The 14,930-nt window shown below is 43.0% G+C and overlaps 1 protein-coding gene across 1 annotated transcript in view; it reads left to right on the forward strand.

The window, feature by feature from the left end:
- grk3 (G protein-coupled receptor kinase 3) overlaps positions 1 to 14,930 on the forward strand; it is a 56,101-nt gene that overhangs the window by 17,578 nt on the left and 23,593 nt on the right. The window contains exons 3-5 of the mRNA XM_020625111.1: positions 12,238 to 12,311; positions 12,464 to 12,565; positions 13,257 to 13,331. Of these exons, the coding sequence (XP_020480767.1) occupies positions 12,238 to 12,311; positions 12,464 to 12,565; positions 13,257 to 13,331 (251 nt within the window). The remainder of the gene's footprint in view (positions 1 to 12,237; positions 12,312 to 12,463; positions 12,566 to 13,256; positions 13,332 to 14,930) is intronic.

Here is a 14,930-nt window from a genome sequence, read left to right on the forward strand (position 1 = left end):
CAGCCACTTCTTCTATTTGACGGTGGTACATACCGTGCAGAGGTTTGTCCTTCCATGAGGGTTCCTGCTCTTCCTTCCCTTGTTCCTCTGGTTTCTGCTGCCTGAGGTATTCACTAAGCACGTTTTTATATTTGTGTGTGTATGTATATATCTATATCTATAGATAGGTAGATGGATAGATATGTATAGGCTCCAAACTCCTCCCCGGAGCATCAGTTGTCAAGTCATAGTCTATGAACAGTAAGTAAACAAGAAGCAGTGGGGCTGTAGTGAGAATGATGCTCTGTATACAAAGTGTTTGGAAGGTCATGACTTTTAAAGCCTCTCAAAACACTTGTTCAGAAACCACAGAGCAGAAGTGATTAAACAGTGTTTTAACAGCTCAAATACAAGCTGCAAATGTTGGCATAACTGGCTAACTACCAGGTTCTAGCCATTCCTGTTCCGGACAGAGAGTAAAGTGTTACTTTCATTTGGTTTTTCACATGTTATGACTGTCTCCTTGGTTAGTGCAGGAAGTAGTCCGTCAGCTGAATGATCTGCCCTGAGCCTCTACCCTGCATTAATCTTACGCTATGCTCCTTTTGCTCAGTTCATTAACCGAACAACAGTGAGATGTGAAAGAGCCTCCAGGCCCAGACAGCGCCGCATTAGGCAGTACAGCTTAGGGCGATAGTTGTGCGGCTGAGAACCTGTGTACTGTACACATTTAAATGGCAAATGTGTGGCTTTGCGTGTCTCAGTAACAAGAGAACTGTCCATCTCACTCAAACAGCACTGTGTGACTGTGTAGTGCTTTCATCAGCAGCCACAAAACCAAACCTGCTGCATTTCCACCTAATAACTATCTAAACGCCATCAACAAACCATTAGATGTCTGTTGGTAGCTTTTATGCATGCTGTATTTGGGGAGAAAGCCCAGCTTGCCTAGACACCATTTTAGAATTAGGTCCTATTTTTAAAACATTTCAGCCGTTTGAGCTGTTTGATTTGCATGACGTTTCCAAGGTAAGACCTTTTACAGCAGGACACGGAGACTCGTTCCTTCTGATACTCACCTGCTTCTGTTATTGCTGTGCACTTCAAATGCTGCAGCCATGATTTTGACTGAGACGCCACAGTCCACCTGCCTTATTTGATCTGACTGGCTGCCCTCTATAGGTAAAATAGATTTTTAAAGTTCTTCCAGTAGAAACACTAGCATAGCCTCTAGTTTAATCCTTAGAAAGATGACTGGTAATGGTAATCAGTCAGATTATTCTGACAGAAAACACTCCTGGATCTTTATTTTACACTGGATTAAGAGGGAGATTGACCTGGGTCATTCTCAAATTGTTGGACCTGTGCATGGTTTCATAGGTTGTTCAGTCTGTGTTGGAGCCCAGGGAGCCCTCATCTGCTCCTGTCATGTGTGAAGTCTGTCACTTCTTTTCATTGCTTGCAGGGTTTTAACTTCAGAAATGGAGGTCGATTATTCAGCAGTTGTTGAAGCTTGGCTTTCAGTTTGGTTTAGACTTTTAGTACTCTTAACATGCTTTGTCCTTGAGCTCAACAAGCCTTGTTGACTGTCATGACAACCAGTCTGAGAAGGTTATGAAGAAGGCACTGCAGTGCTGCTGGCATGTTTATCCTCATGAGTAGGGACGCAGTGTTAACTAGTCATTTCTGGAGATTGGAGAGTGTTTTTGAATCATTACAATTTTACCTTATAATCCTGACAAGGACTTGAATTAGAACAGATCCAGTTCTATTATTAAGTCTGTCTGTAACGTGCCCTTCTGTCTCTGGCAGTCCATGAACTCTGCTGTCCTGGGGCCTGAGGGGGTGAGATTTGGGGCCTTATTTTAAGGAGGAGATGTGCTGGTCTTCACACCGGCTGAATAGCCAGTATCTGCCTGGTTTTGAGTGGGTTTCTCCTTGTGAAGTCTATGGGCCAGGCCACATCAGGGTCAGGCAGGATCACCATTATGAAATGGACATTCTGTAAACTAAATGTAGCAGGCACACTGGCCACTGCTTCACCTTGCATACTTAGTTTTATTTATAGTGTTTTGTACAATAGCTTTTGCATTCAGAGCCAGTTTAATGTGTATGAATACACTTGTCTAATGCAGGCTGTATGACTGTAAATGAAAAGGCCTGGGTTGCAGTGATGTCTCATTAGGAGATTGCCTTCCTGAGAGAGACCTCACTTCGTCTGTGTAAGACGGCAAATAATACTCGATCCACACTGGCCAGAAGACGATCACTGCATGATCACATGTCTGATATATTGGCCGTTATTCCCAGTTAAAACTTTAAAGATGCAGTAAATTAGTACTTTTATGTTTGATCACCATACTGCGTGAAAGGGGTTTTTTAAAACAGGAGTAACATGTCAGATGTTCTAGTCTGAAATATCATTTGTAAAAACTAATCCTGCCTGTTTGTACATGAAGAATATGAAACTAGAGCTGTAACTAATGTGACTTTCATTATTGATTTGTGAGTCATTTGCACTATAAAATGTCAAAGAAGTAAAAAAAAACTTGCTCAAGTGAAGACAAAAAGAGAAGTTGTGTTGCAGAGTCAAAGCACAGCAGTTTTATTGCACACTGAAGAAGGCGTAGCTGAAATGTCTCACATGCCTGTGCTCGTATTTGACAATTTAAACTAAGCAACATTTTATTTATTTATGATTTTGGATGTGCAAAAACGTTTTGGCTCTTTGAAATGTCAGAAAAATATCTTAAGATAGTAGCGTTACAGGATCCAAGGTGAAATCTACAGATGTTTTGTTTGAGCAAAAGTAAAAGATCCAAAGGATTTCAGGTTGTTTGGTATTAATGACAAAGAGAAGCAGCAAATCCTGCCCTTTATCACAAGCTGGAACCTCCTGCTGGGAATGTGCGTTTGTCACAGTTTGTGCTTGAAATATGACTAAAATGATTAATCGATTATCAGAATATTTTTCTGGCGTCTGTCCGATTGTTTCAGCCTTGTCTGGACCTGTGTGGGATCGGAGGCAGGGAGGGGATCCGTATGAAGAGAGAACCATTGGTGAGGTTATTGTGTTTTATTTGGATCACATCATCCCCACCTCTCCGCTGCGCACTCGTTCCGTTCTGTAGCCATTTCTTCTTTGTCGTTGTCTTCCCTCCCTCTCTCGCCTTTCTCTCACTCTTTGCCTTGGCATTCTCCCTCTCCATCTGTCAGACTTCTGGAATGGATGATGGAGAGTTGTGTGTTGCCTAGCAACTGCAGTTGCCATGGGAACCTGACCAGAACTGCTGCATTTGCTTGTCGACAGGGAGAAATGAAATTGATTAAAGGAGGAATAAAATAAGTGATGTGAGTTGGAGAGAGAAAATGGAGAGGACGTGTTAAAGGAGAGCTGTAAATGGGAAGAGCCTGGAGACTTTCTTTTTCCCAGAATGCAGCATTTTTCCTAGAAGCCAGGATGTGTATGTCAACAGACTGTCCACGCCTCCAGTCCTTCTCACGTCTGTCCTTTGTTCATCCATCATGATTCACACTATCCTCACGTCAAAGGAATGTGATGCCACTTGGCTGGAGTTAGTGGACACTACAAACTGCAGCACAGTAACTGTCCTATGATTGACAGTAATTAACTTCAGTCAGCTCATACTCTCAGGTATTGCAGTGACATTATTTAAGCAGAGATGTCCTGGCGTTGGCCTCTCAAGGGTTTGATGCTTTTCTTGATGCTAAACAGAACATCTTTGAATTTTGGACAAAACAAGACAAGTGAAGGTGAAACAAGTATTTTTCACAATTTTCTGACGTTTTATGGGAAAAATATTGATGAATCATGGAAAGAATTGTCTCATTAATCAACAATAATCATTAGTTGCAGTCCCAAAATGCTGTCGGTTCCCTTTGGTCATTCAAATGATAAAGTGCTGCCAAAAATGTTTACTGCATGTGAGAAGATGTAGCACAAAGCGTTTAGTGAACTCCGGAGGGCGCTGCAGGGTGTCTGATAAATGCCCTTTAGTAATGTGACTTAAGTCTGCATTGGTTGGGCCTGAAAACGACTCATTGTATAAGTTAAAAGAGCGAGTGGCGTTAGAGAGGAGCGAACCCACCAGGCACCTGCAGGCTACACAAGCTGATACTAATGCAACGCGGCGAAATCTTGGATTGAACTGACTAGCCAGATTATGTGTGGAGTATCAAAATGATCTATCTGGTTGTGCTGCATCGATTTAGGTTTTTCCCCTCTGTATTGTGAGCACGTTATGCAATGCTAGATCAGAGGAGTAAGTACTGCTGCCCATGGTGGGTAACAGTACTAGCTCACTGTTTCTCCTCTCTACACACTAAAGCAACAGATGTCAGCTTTTTGCTTTGTTGCCCACTTTCTACTGACCCCTGCTCCTCCTCCATCTCCCCCTCTGCAAACACTAGCAACAAGTGTGTCTTTGAATTCACCATGTGTCTCTCAGACGGGGTGTCTTTGTGTCCTGAACTGTGTGTTTGAACTGCTTCATACTGGCCTTTTGTCCAAATCTTTTATAAATATGACAGTAGCCGACATATTCGCCATCTGTTGGAGCCCACATCACTTTCAGCCAGTGTGTTGGGGTTGATGGTAATGGTCCCAAATATTGCTTGAGATGCAGCCGGCTTGCTTGTGACTGGATGTGCAGGTGGATGTGATAAAGCTGTTTAACATGATGACTGCAGATGTATGCGTGTATAATCCACACTTTGTGCTCGTAGTCTCCACAGGCGGCGCCTGGTTCAGTACGTGGGGGCATGTGTACTTCTGTCAGGTCTCAGGTTTCAAGGTGCTGCTTAATGCAAGTTGCTTAAATTAGCACTAGTACGGTGTGTTCAGTGACGAGATCTGTGGGCTTGTTGAGTCAGGTCAGCAGGCTTTGTTCCAGGATAAGGCATTTCACTCTCAAGTTTTGTAAAGTGTCCTGTAGTGATGAAGTTGTGGGCGGTCTTGACAACTTGATACCTAAAAGGGCTTTCAGTGCATTTATAAATGACTTCTTACGTCAGCTGCTAGCACAACCTCATCATCATAAAGGAAGCGTCTTTAAACATTATGTGACACTGACACTTTCTTTAAAGTTATTGTTCATGTCATGCAAAGTTGTATCTTGCTTGCTCATGATAAACTGAGTATCTTTGGGTTTCAATGGAACCAATGAAGATACTTCATCTTTTCTCTGCCTCTTCATGTTTCATAAACAAATGCTAAATGTTCAGACATTCAGCTTAGTATTTGCTGCACTGATCACAGTGCACCTGATAAATGCTGGATGAGAATTGGTTAATTTCTGCCACTCGACCTCCTGATCAGCCTGTACTGACGGTTTTATTAGTTAGGTAATGTTTTTGTTTGACCTCAGGAATGCAATGTGTTATGTGTAGGATGGATTTATAGTCAAAGGAATGAGCAAATGCTTGCACGTGAGCTTTGCTTATATATGCTTTGGTTTTGAAGTTGTAGTTTTGTTTTTTTCTTTCTAGTAACGTGGGAATTTGGAGAAGCCAGTTTGTTGCTGGTTGCAGTAGCTGACAAGCATCTGCTGCTCTGAGCAGGTTTGTCTTGGCGGATCATCAGCGTATCTACAGGTTGAGGTCATTCATACACACTCTGCTGGAATAGGCTTGCTTTGTATTCCTAGTGATGGCTGTCTCTGCAATGACCATCACAGATAAATGTCCTTAAGTCTGCACAGAAATCAGATAAAGAAGACGCTCCTGTTAACTTCAGATCTCCTCATAATGCCAGACATTTTCTTTTCTATCAGAATTAATGCAGGTGATTGTTCATTGTGCAGACTGACCAGTCATATTACAAATTCTCATGTAATCTTTGTGATGGATAGGGAAATTGCTGTCTTCGAGGTTAACTCAAGGGGCAAAAGGCTCTTCCTTTATTGTCACTACATATCTTGTGAGGTCTGTGGAAGAGGTTCAAATGTTTGAGTGTCATTAAAACACTAGTACCTGCAGTGCAAAACTACAGGTATACTGTATCCTCAGCACATCAGAGCACATTATTATATGTAGTAAACAGTAAAAATGGTCTCAGGGTGATGACAGAAGCTAGACTTCACCCATGTACCAAGACACACTCACACCACTGCTTCACCCAAAACATGATGGGAGCCCTGGTTGGAACACCTCAAACTCTTGTCAGCCCATGAAATGAAGAAGCACAGTCACGGCTTAGCGACACAACCCATAAATAAAGTGTCAAGCTTGGGGTTGATTCAGTAGTAAATTATCACTGACTTCATTATGACACAGTTGAGCAAAACTAATCAAAGACCTGCACTTGTCATTGTCATGTATGTTCAGATGCGGGTGAGTGTCTCAGTCTCATTCTTTTGAAGATTTGACTGTTAAACTTACTACGAGTCAATCAGAGGCAGTGAGTCTCATCAACTTGCAGCTGTTGTGTGTATTCTGCGGTTATGTCACAATTGATGGGACTTTTGTGTGTCTCAAGATAGCCGATGTAGCAACTGTTACTTTGACTGACAGCAAACATTGTTGTAATAACATTTTACACCTCATGCAGAACCAAAAATTTGATTTAATCAAGTTGCTTTGTCCAACTCTGAATATATGAACTTGTGGCCATCTGTTAAATATTTGCACACGCAGCCTAAAAAAATCCAAATATGTTTGTTTAATATATAAATACACAGTATTAATATAAAGCCTTTTAGTGCTAGGCTGCAGGACTGCAAGTGAAATGTGTTTATGCATGTGATTTATTACAGTTCTTGACTTTTTACAGTACGTCTTTTGTGAGCAGTTTGCGATTGTGTTTTGAAGTCGTTTTCTTTGAAGCAATTCATTCAGTCCAAGACGGTTTACTCTCATGGGAGACAGTAAAAACAACCTTGACCCTGTACAGTAAACTGTCCCAGATATGTGTAGAGTGCTGCCTACATGCTGGATGATGGCATATCTGAGCAGCCTAACTCACCCTGAAAAGTAAAAACATATGACGTGCCAGGACATGTAGTGACTGTGCTGTAAGTCTGGAAGAGGAGGAAGTGAAAAACGAGAAAATCTGCCTTGGCTCGGAACACAGTCATGGAAAACAAGCACCGCATGGATGCTGTCACAGTCATTATAGAGTGGGTTTGTTTGTGATACTGTGCCAGTGCTGGATCAAAAATCCAGTTTATAAACTCACAATTCAAATTGTGATCAGCATAATTGCAGCAGGTTGTGATGTTCTGTGCTCTCACCTGATGATCACTGGAGAGAAGCGAGACTGGAAAAATTCTTAACATTGTGGTGGAATTAATGTCACGTCACATTGTGCAGTACATGCACAGACACCGTGGTCAGGCTGGTGCTGGCTTGCTCCCACCAGTAAAGGTCAGTGTATGTATAATGCAACACAGGCATCCCCATCTCACGTGACCCTTCTCTAAGAAGAAACTGTGTCCGAAACAAAGCGGCGCTCTTATTGTTCACCTCAGGAGGAGCAGCAGTTTGCTTATCTGCTCACTTTGAACAGAAACTGTCTCTGTGGAAGAACTGGGAATATTTACGTCACCACTGAGCAGAAATGTGTTTCAGTGAAAGGTAATGAAAGTCTCTGCTTTGGTAATCGATGCTTTTACTTGACCAGACTTTGACCCAACATATCCTGAGATAATTTTATCTGCTCACTTTGAACAGAAACAGTCTCTGTGGAAGAACTGGGAATATTTGCGTCACCACTGAGCAGAAATGTGTTTGAGTGAAAGGTAATGAAAGTCTCTGCTTTGGTAATCGATGCTTTTACTTGACCAGACTTTGACCCAACATGTCCTGAGATAATAGCAATAGACAGAGCGAAACCATGGAGATAACGTTGATGAGAACGTACAGAAAGTGAGAAGGAAGAGCAGAATATAAAGGCAGTGAACCACCGAATCAATCACTGAGTCAACTGTTGGGCAGTTTTTATCCAGAAGTACCAATTCCTCCAGTCCTGTCTGACGGTTTACAGACCTGATGAGTTGATCGGGAGAAAAGGATTTTCCAAAGTGAGGATCTGGCTGCTGTTGGGTTCTTTGGGCTGTTGGTTTGAAGACGACATTGTGGGGATTGTGAGTGACAATTTACAACTAACAATTATTTTCATAATCACTTAATTGGGTGATTATTTTATTGATTAATCGGTGAATCACCATAAAACCATGAAAAATGCTGTCACAGTTTTTTCTAATGCCCCAAAATATTTAGTTTCCAGAGCATCAAGGTAACAAATGCAATAAATATTCAGTTTTGAGAAGCTGGAACCATCAAATGTTTCTGTTTACTAAAGAAATAACTTCTGATTAATTGATTATCAGTTAATTTTCTGATTAATCAGCTAAATTATTGTTTTATCTAGAAAATAAACAGCAGGTTAATTGATGAATCGCTCTGGATACTGTTCACTGAGTTCTGCCGTTTATAAAAAATGGCACACACACGTTGGCCAGTGTGCCAGTGGTGATGCAGATATAAGGGGACCGGATCGGAACCTGGCATTTTAAATCCTCAGTTCTGGTTCTGTGTTGGAGCCAGATCTCCAGTGCTCCATGTTCAGATGATCTCACTAATGAGGCTGCAGGACCGTGTGTGTGAATGTCTGCCTGCACTGGGAGAGGCCATTTGTTGAATTAGCGGGGCAGTGTTGAAGTGTTCAGTGATTAAAGCTCATCCTGGAGTCATCTTGCCCTCCAACCCGCTCTCTAAATACCTCTCCTGCATGTTTAGTTGGCAGTGTTGAAACCTGTTTGTGTGTGAGGCCTGTCAGTAGCACCCATTCTGCAAATAATGACGCCCTCCTATAAAGGATGTGCTCCACTCTGTACATACATCATGTGCAGATGCATGTGAGCACGTTTATTTGTATGAGCTTTAGTGCCAGTGTTGGATCACAGGGGAAATTATGCATCGCGTCTGGAGGAGAGATAAAGCAGAGGGGAAGAAGTGAGAATTGATGATGGTCAGCTCGAGGCCCAAAACAAATGGCTTCTGCTCTGAGTGTGCCTCAAACCGAATCAGTGAGGCCACTAAACTGAAATAAAAGCCACTTTTTAAAAGCTAAGAAACTCAGTTTTTCTTTGTTCCTCAGCTGATTTCTGTAACTAAACAACTGTACATTCTCAGAAGGAAGCAGAGGCCTCGTCTCAGCTGCACAGCCAAACAGGCCTGAGTACAAACTGGTTTCTAATGGTTTCCCTTGTGTTATTTCAGAAGGGAGGCTTCTCTGTGTTTACCAGTTTTAAATTTGTATAATGTACATCTCCACAGGGTCATCAGCGCGACATGGCAAGCCATACACATCTCTCTGCTTTCTCTGATTAGGGCCATAGCTAGCAAATATTTTCAATGAAATCAATCATTAGACTTTAAAAATGTCAGAAAACCATGAGAGAGATCCCTTAGTTTTCTGAAAGGCCAGTGGTTTGTGCAGCCAGTGCTCCGCAACCTCGAGATACTGACTTTTACATTCACTTCCTCAACTTGTAGAAGCTGAAACCAGTGAATCTTTGGCATTTTTGATCAGACGTGATTTGAACTATTAATTGATTATCAGACCAGCTGCTGAGTACTTTTCTCTCGACTGGCTAATGGTGAATAGTCTTGTACTTTAACACGCTGACTGGAGCAACTGGGAATCGAATCGCCGATCCTCTGGTAAGGAGACGGCCGGCTCTACCCACTGAGCCACAGGGCCTTATCTCGCAATAAACACATGGCGTGCGGTGTGGGTAGCACGTCTGTTTCCTAATTTCCTACCTGCACAATTACCATTTTCATGACATGCACATCACTTTACCTTTTCACCGTCTGTCGACTTGACGCTGGGCAGGTGTGTCCAGATGTCCAGGTAAATTTGGCCGTGTTGCTAATACAAGGGCGCGCCAGTTTGAGGCACACTCAGAGCGTCAAGCCATCATTGGGATGCTTTGACCCTGTTGTGATGCGTGCCTGTCCAAGTGCGTGCACAGTGCTCATGCACTGTGCTTGTTATACCCTGGGACGTGCTGCGCACGACATGCAACACTTAAAAAAACAAAAAGATGACTGTGTTTATTGGGCGTTGTGCACATCGATACATTTTGATTAGTGATCGTGCGCCTTCACCTCACGCACGAGCAGATCCATTTGCTCAGTGGAAAATTTTACTGACGCCCGACCTGGCAAGTCCGCCAGTATGCTAGCAACCCGCCAAACGTTCAAACTCGCTCGTCTCTTAAAGGGGATGCGAGGTTATACACAGATTGCATGTCGCGCCCAATTTAACGAGGAGATCAAGTACAGCTCTTTCGCTTCTTGAACCGTTTTCCTCACCATCAAATTACTGAAATGAACACGAACGCACCCAGACACCACTTGCGCCAGTAAATCTTGATCAGATGCTGTGGATCCTCAAAACGAGGCCCAGCATCTCCTCAGGTCACTGAGTGGTCCTTTCACCTCCAGCACTGAAGTTTCATTTTTTCTAACATGCCTGTGATTTGCAAAGCAGACCCTTGGTAGTTGGATAGGGTTTCTGTTGAGAGGAGGACGAAGCGACCTGATCGGAGGAGATAGTCTTGGCGGTCTCTCTTCTTCACTGGAGCATTATTTGAGAACTGCTGACTTCCTCATCTTTTTGCCCATGGTGCTGACACTGTCTTACAGGACAATCAGCAAGGTTAGAGTGACCGAGCAGGCCTGTGATCCGGGTCAAGAGTGAGATCTTGTCAAGTGTGTTTTTGCTAAAACCTTGCACTAATCATGTAAAGCCACAGACAGGATCCCGATGCACGCAAACACTGTGTGTCTCAGCGGTAGTGATGGAGCCATTAATCAGGCCGACAGTTGGCATCATTAGATAATTAACATTGACCGATGTCTAAAATAATATTGGGACTATTTTCATAATGAATGTGGTAAATAAATGTTTAGCAGATGTTTCATTTGTCGTTATTTTATCTGCAAAAACATGTATATATCAGCATTACATTACGCCCTTTGGCCTCCCTGCTCTCTAAAAGATCAGCATCAGCCATTGAAACCCCATATTGGGCGACCGCTGCTCAGTGGCGTGCAGCCTGTACCTGCTCCTGCATAGCTCATTATAGTGGCAGACGTTCTGCAGGGGTTGGGGGATCGCCGTAATTCAGTCGACCCAGTCTCCTGTATGTCTTCATTGTGTCTCCGCACCATTATACACATAGAGCGAGTAGACATGGAGGCACTTTCCATGGCAACAGCGCGACTCATGTCTGCACCCAGCGTGGACACATTTTTACCCCCCACCCTGGTCAGATAATGTTTCAATGAGTGTGGATGTGACTACACGTTGTGAGATTTTTATCCATTGGTGTGTGAGTGCAGCACAGTCAATAACGCCTGGTGCGTTTTCTGTCATTATGAGCTGCGTGCGTGTGTGTGGGCTCTGAATCAGCCACTGTAGCAGCCCTAATAAGAACCTTAGTAAAGCTAATACAGTAAATGGAGCGGCCTTTCTTTCTTGTTTATGTGGTGTTACACTTGTTTACTGTGCCTGTTTGACACATGGATGATCCACCGGTAAAACATCACCCACTGCCGGCTCTAATATCCTCTCATCTCAAACAGGGCTGGAGCAATTTTGATAAGGATGAGATGATTGTTTAGTTTAGTGTTATCAGAAAGTAGTGAAAATGCCTGTTACTTATGCTAAAGGTCATGTTTCACACATCTAGTTTTGCCTACACTCCTCTAATCCCACTACCGACTCGGGTACATTTGGACTTGAACAATGTGACATTTTTCTTTTTACTTTTGACATTTTTGCCGATGAAACTTGCCCATGATCCATCTATTACAGAGGCTCTGGAACATTTTTATTGAACATCCATGAATGAATTTGACCTAAGGTCAGATCATGTTTATTGGTCAGTCAGTTGCAGTGTGAGCACACACAGTAGCTTTTAGTGCTGGTCTGTGGAGGAATAACTGAGTGCCTTTCACCCCATTTCTCTTTAACATTTGTTCTGTTGTACAAACGGCGAGAGACGCATCCCGCTGCATCAGCTGACAGTGGCAGCTCCTGTCGTGTTGAACCAGAGCGAGTGCTGGATCAGCAGATCTACCATCATTGCTAACTTCCAGAGCCTGACACAAAACTAATACACAGCTCTAGAATCTTCTCAGTCCTACCAGGTTCACTGCAACCACCAGGGAGGGTTTGTAAAACAGTTAGTAGCACGGGCTGATTCTCTTCTTTGTGTCCTCCAGGCTTCCTGCTGTTCAAGGACTTCTGTCTGAACGAGATCGACGAGGCCGTGCCACAGCTCAAGTTCTATGAAGAAGTAAGTCTGAAGTGTCCCATGCATAGGGCTTAAACAGCAGGATGGGATGGCTGAGAGATTAGGCCTGTAATCCCACTCATTCAGGTTTCTCCCTCGCAGGAAGCGCTTTGCTTTGTTTTGACGTAGAAGATAACCTCGTGTTTGTGTTTCAGATTAAGGACTATGAGAAGCTGGACTCGGAGGAGGAGAGGCTGAGCCGCAGCCGGCAGATTTATGACGGCTACATCATGAAGGAGCTCCTGTCCTGTTCACATGTGAGGATGCCACACCGTGTCTCTGATGCACTCTGTGTCACGTACAGGGGAACGGAGCATGCACCTGGTGACAGGAGGAGCCTGTGGTTTGCTAGTGCAGTGGTTCTCCGTGCAGGGGTCTTTCCGGTCTCCCACCCAGTGGGTCACAAGCTAAAACTGAGTGTTGTGAGATGATCGGCAGGGTAAAAATTTTTAGAAATGAACAAAACCATAAAGAATGTTTCTATAACACACAAAAAGGCAGCACTGTTCCACATTCATTGCGTGTAAAGAGTTTGCAACATCTGTGGCTGAAAGAACTCAACTCATAGATGGTTTCTGTTAGAAGTTGACATTTCTCACTTTTGTTCTTTAGAAAAAAAGCAATGAACACCAGACTGCAGTCATGCACATATTATTTACTGCCTCTAGAAGTAGGTTTGTTCATATTCACCACAACAAACACGCCACTGTGCAGCTCTTGTCCTCCTGCAAGGCAAGAGTAAAGCAAAGCTAGTGCTCGCTGCTAGCTACAGGCAGGACGTTATTAAACACACCACCCACATGCATGCCGGTCTTCTCAGTAGCAGCCTCAATGCAGTTTAATATCCTGGTCATGTTATACTAGGAAACACACATCCTCACACACAGAAAGCAGAACTGCAACTACCGGTAAAACTGTATTCTTTTTCTATTCCCCTGTTTCTCGTAGCCATTCTCTAAAAAAGCAGTGGACCATGTGCAGAGTCACTTGGCCAAGAAGCAGGTTCCCCCAAATCTATTCCAGGTAAAGGACATTTCAGCACAACACAACAATGCACATCATTTTTTTCTTGTTCTATTTGTTTCTAAATTAGCAACACAAAATACAGAGAATATGATTGACTGTTCAAAATGGCTGATTTGTTTAGACTTGGCCACAGCAGCTCGCAGGGCCCTGAAACCGAAGCAGCTACATGAAATTCAGCCATGTTTCGTGTTATTTGCATCTCCCATTAATAATGTTACTTTCAGATTCATACAGTACAGTATGAAACAGTGAAGATTAATGTGATTAGAAATAGACGATACTCAGCACAACAGCTAATTTGGGCCGGGATCAGTACCGGTTGACAGTGACACACACATGTGCACATACACACAGTAACCGTTGCACACAGCACTGGACGATGCCGCAAAAGGCTTTATCACTGTTTTCACAGTAAAAAAAAAAAAAAAAAAAAAAAATCTTTCCCAGTGAGAGTAAATATTCCCTAAACCTTAAAAGTCCTGAACATGAAAAAATACCAACTGAGCTACAAACAGAAATTCTGTTTTAATCAATAAACAAATGAACAAAAAGCTTTGAGCACATTTGTGTAACTATAAATCCTGCAGAGTGAGATGAGCTCGTATCTCAGCACAGCGTCAGTAAGAGCAGATAGTAATGTTGCACTTTATTGCTGGGTTGGGTCCTGAGCACAGGGGTGGATCTAATTGCTGGAAGATTGCACTCTGCAAGGTACATTTGTTTGTATAGTGCCTTTTAATAACAGAGCACTTCAAAATGCTTTGCATAAGACACACCGTAAGAAGATATAAAGACACTAATAGGATTTTAAAAAGTAAAGTCAAATAAAAAGACAAATACAACAGATGACAGTGCAGTCTATGGCTGCACGATATATCGAAAAAATATCGTTATCACGATAATAGTATGTGCGATATGCGTATCGCAAAGACGTGCGATAAATTAATAATTTCATATAGTATTTTATGCGTTTGTTGCACATGTTTGGTGTTTATCTGAGTTTGACCAATCAGACGCGACCTTAACGCACCCAGCCATCCACCCCCCTAGATACTGTTCTCCTATTGGCTAGAGCGGACCCATATGCGCACAGTGACTCGCAGCAGCAGCGGGAGAAGAGGAAATGAGCGAGGACAAAAACAACGAACAACGTGTGCCCAAAAAGAATAGCACTTCTGAAATATGGGACTATTTTGGCTTCTGGAGAGAAGACGTAGCACAGACACAGGTACTGTGCAAGTCATGTCGGAAAATAGTGGCAATGTCGAGAGGAAACACAACAAATCTACACATTCACATGGAGCGGAACCACAAAAACCTATATGATGTCTTCAAGTCTAAAACTCCCAAAACTACTAACGTGAGGGCAGGTTACAAAAAAACGATCCACAGACAACCATTAATGAACGTTTTGCCAGTGTCACTCCTTACGAAAAAACGTCGAAGCGCCACAAAGCTATTACCGCAGCTGTTGCGCGTTATGTAGCCAAATGCATGATCCCAGTTAGTACCGTGGGCAAAGAGGGCTTTTTGGATCTAATGAAGGAAGTGGACCGGAGATACCAAGTGCCATCGCGCAATTACTTCTCCCAAGTC

This window comes from Monopterus albus, unplaced genomic scaffold (assembly GCF_001952655.1).
Source record: "Monopterus albus unplaced genomic scaffold, M_albus_1.0 scaffold346.1, whole genome shotgun sequence".
Lineage (NCBI taxonomy): Eukaryota > Metazoa > Chordata > Actinopteri > Synbranchiformes > Synbranchidae > Monopterus > Monopterus albus.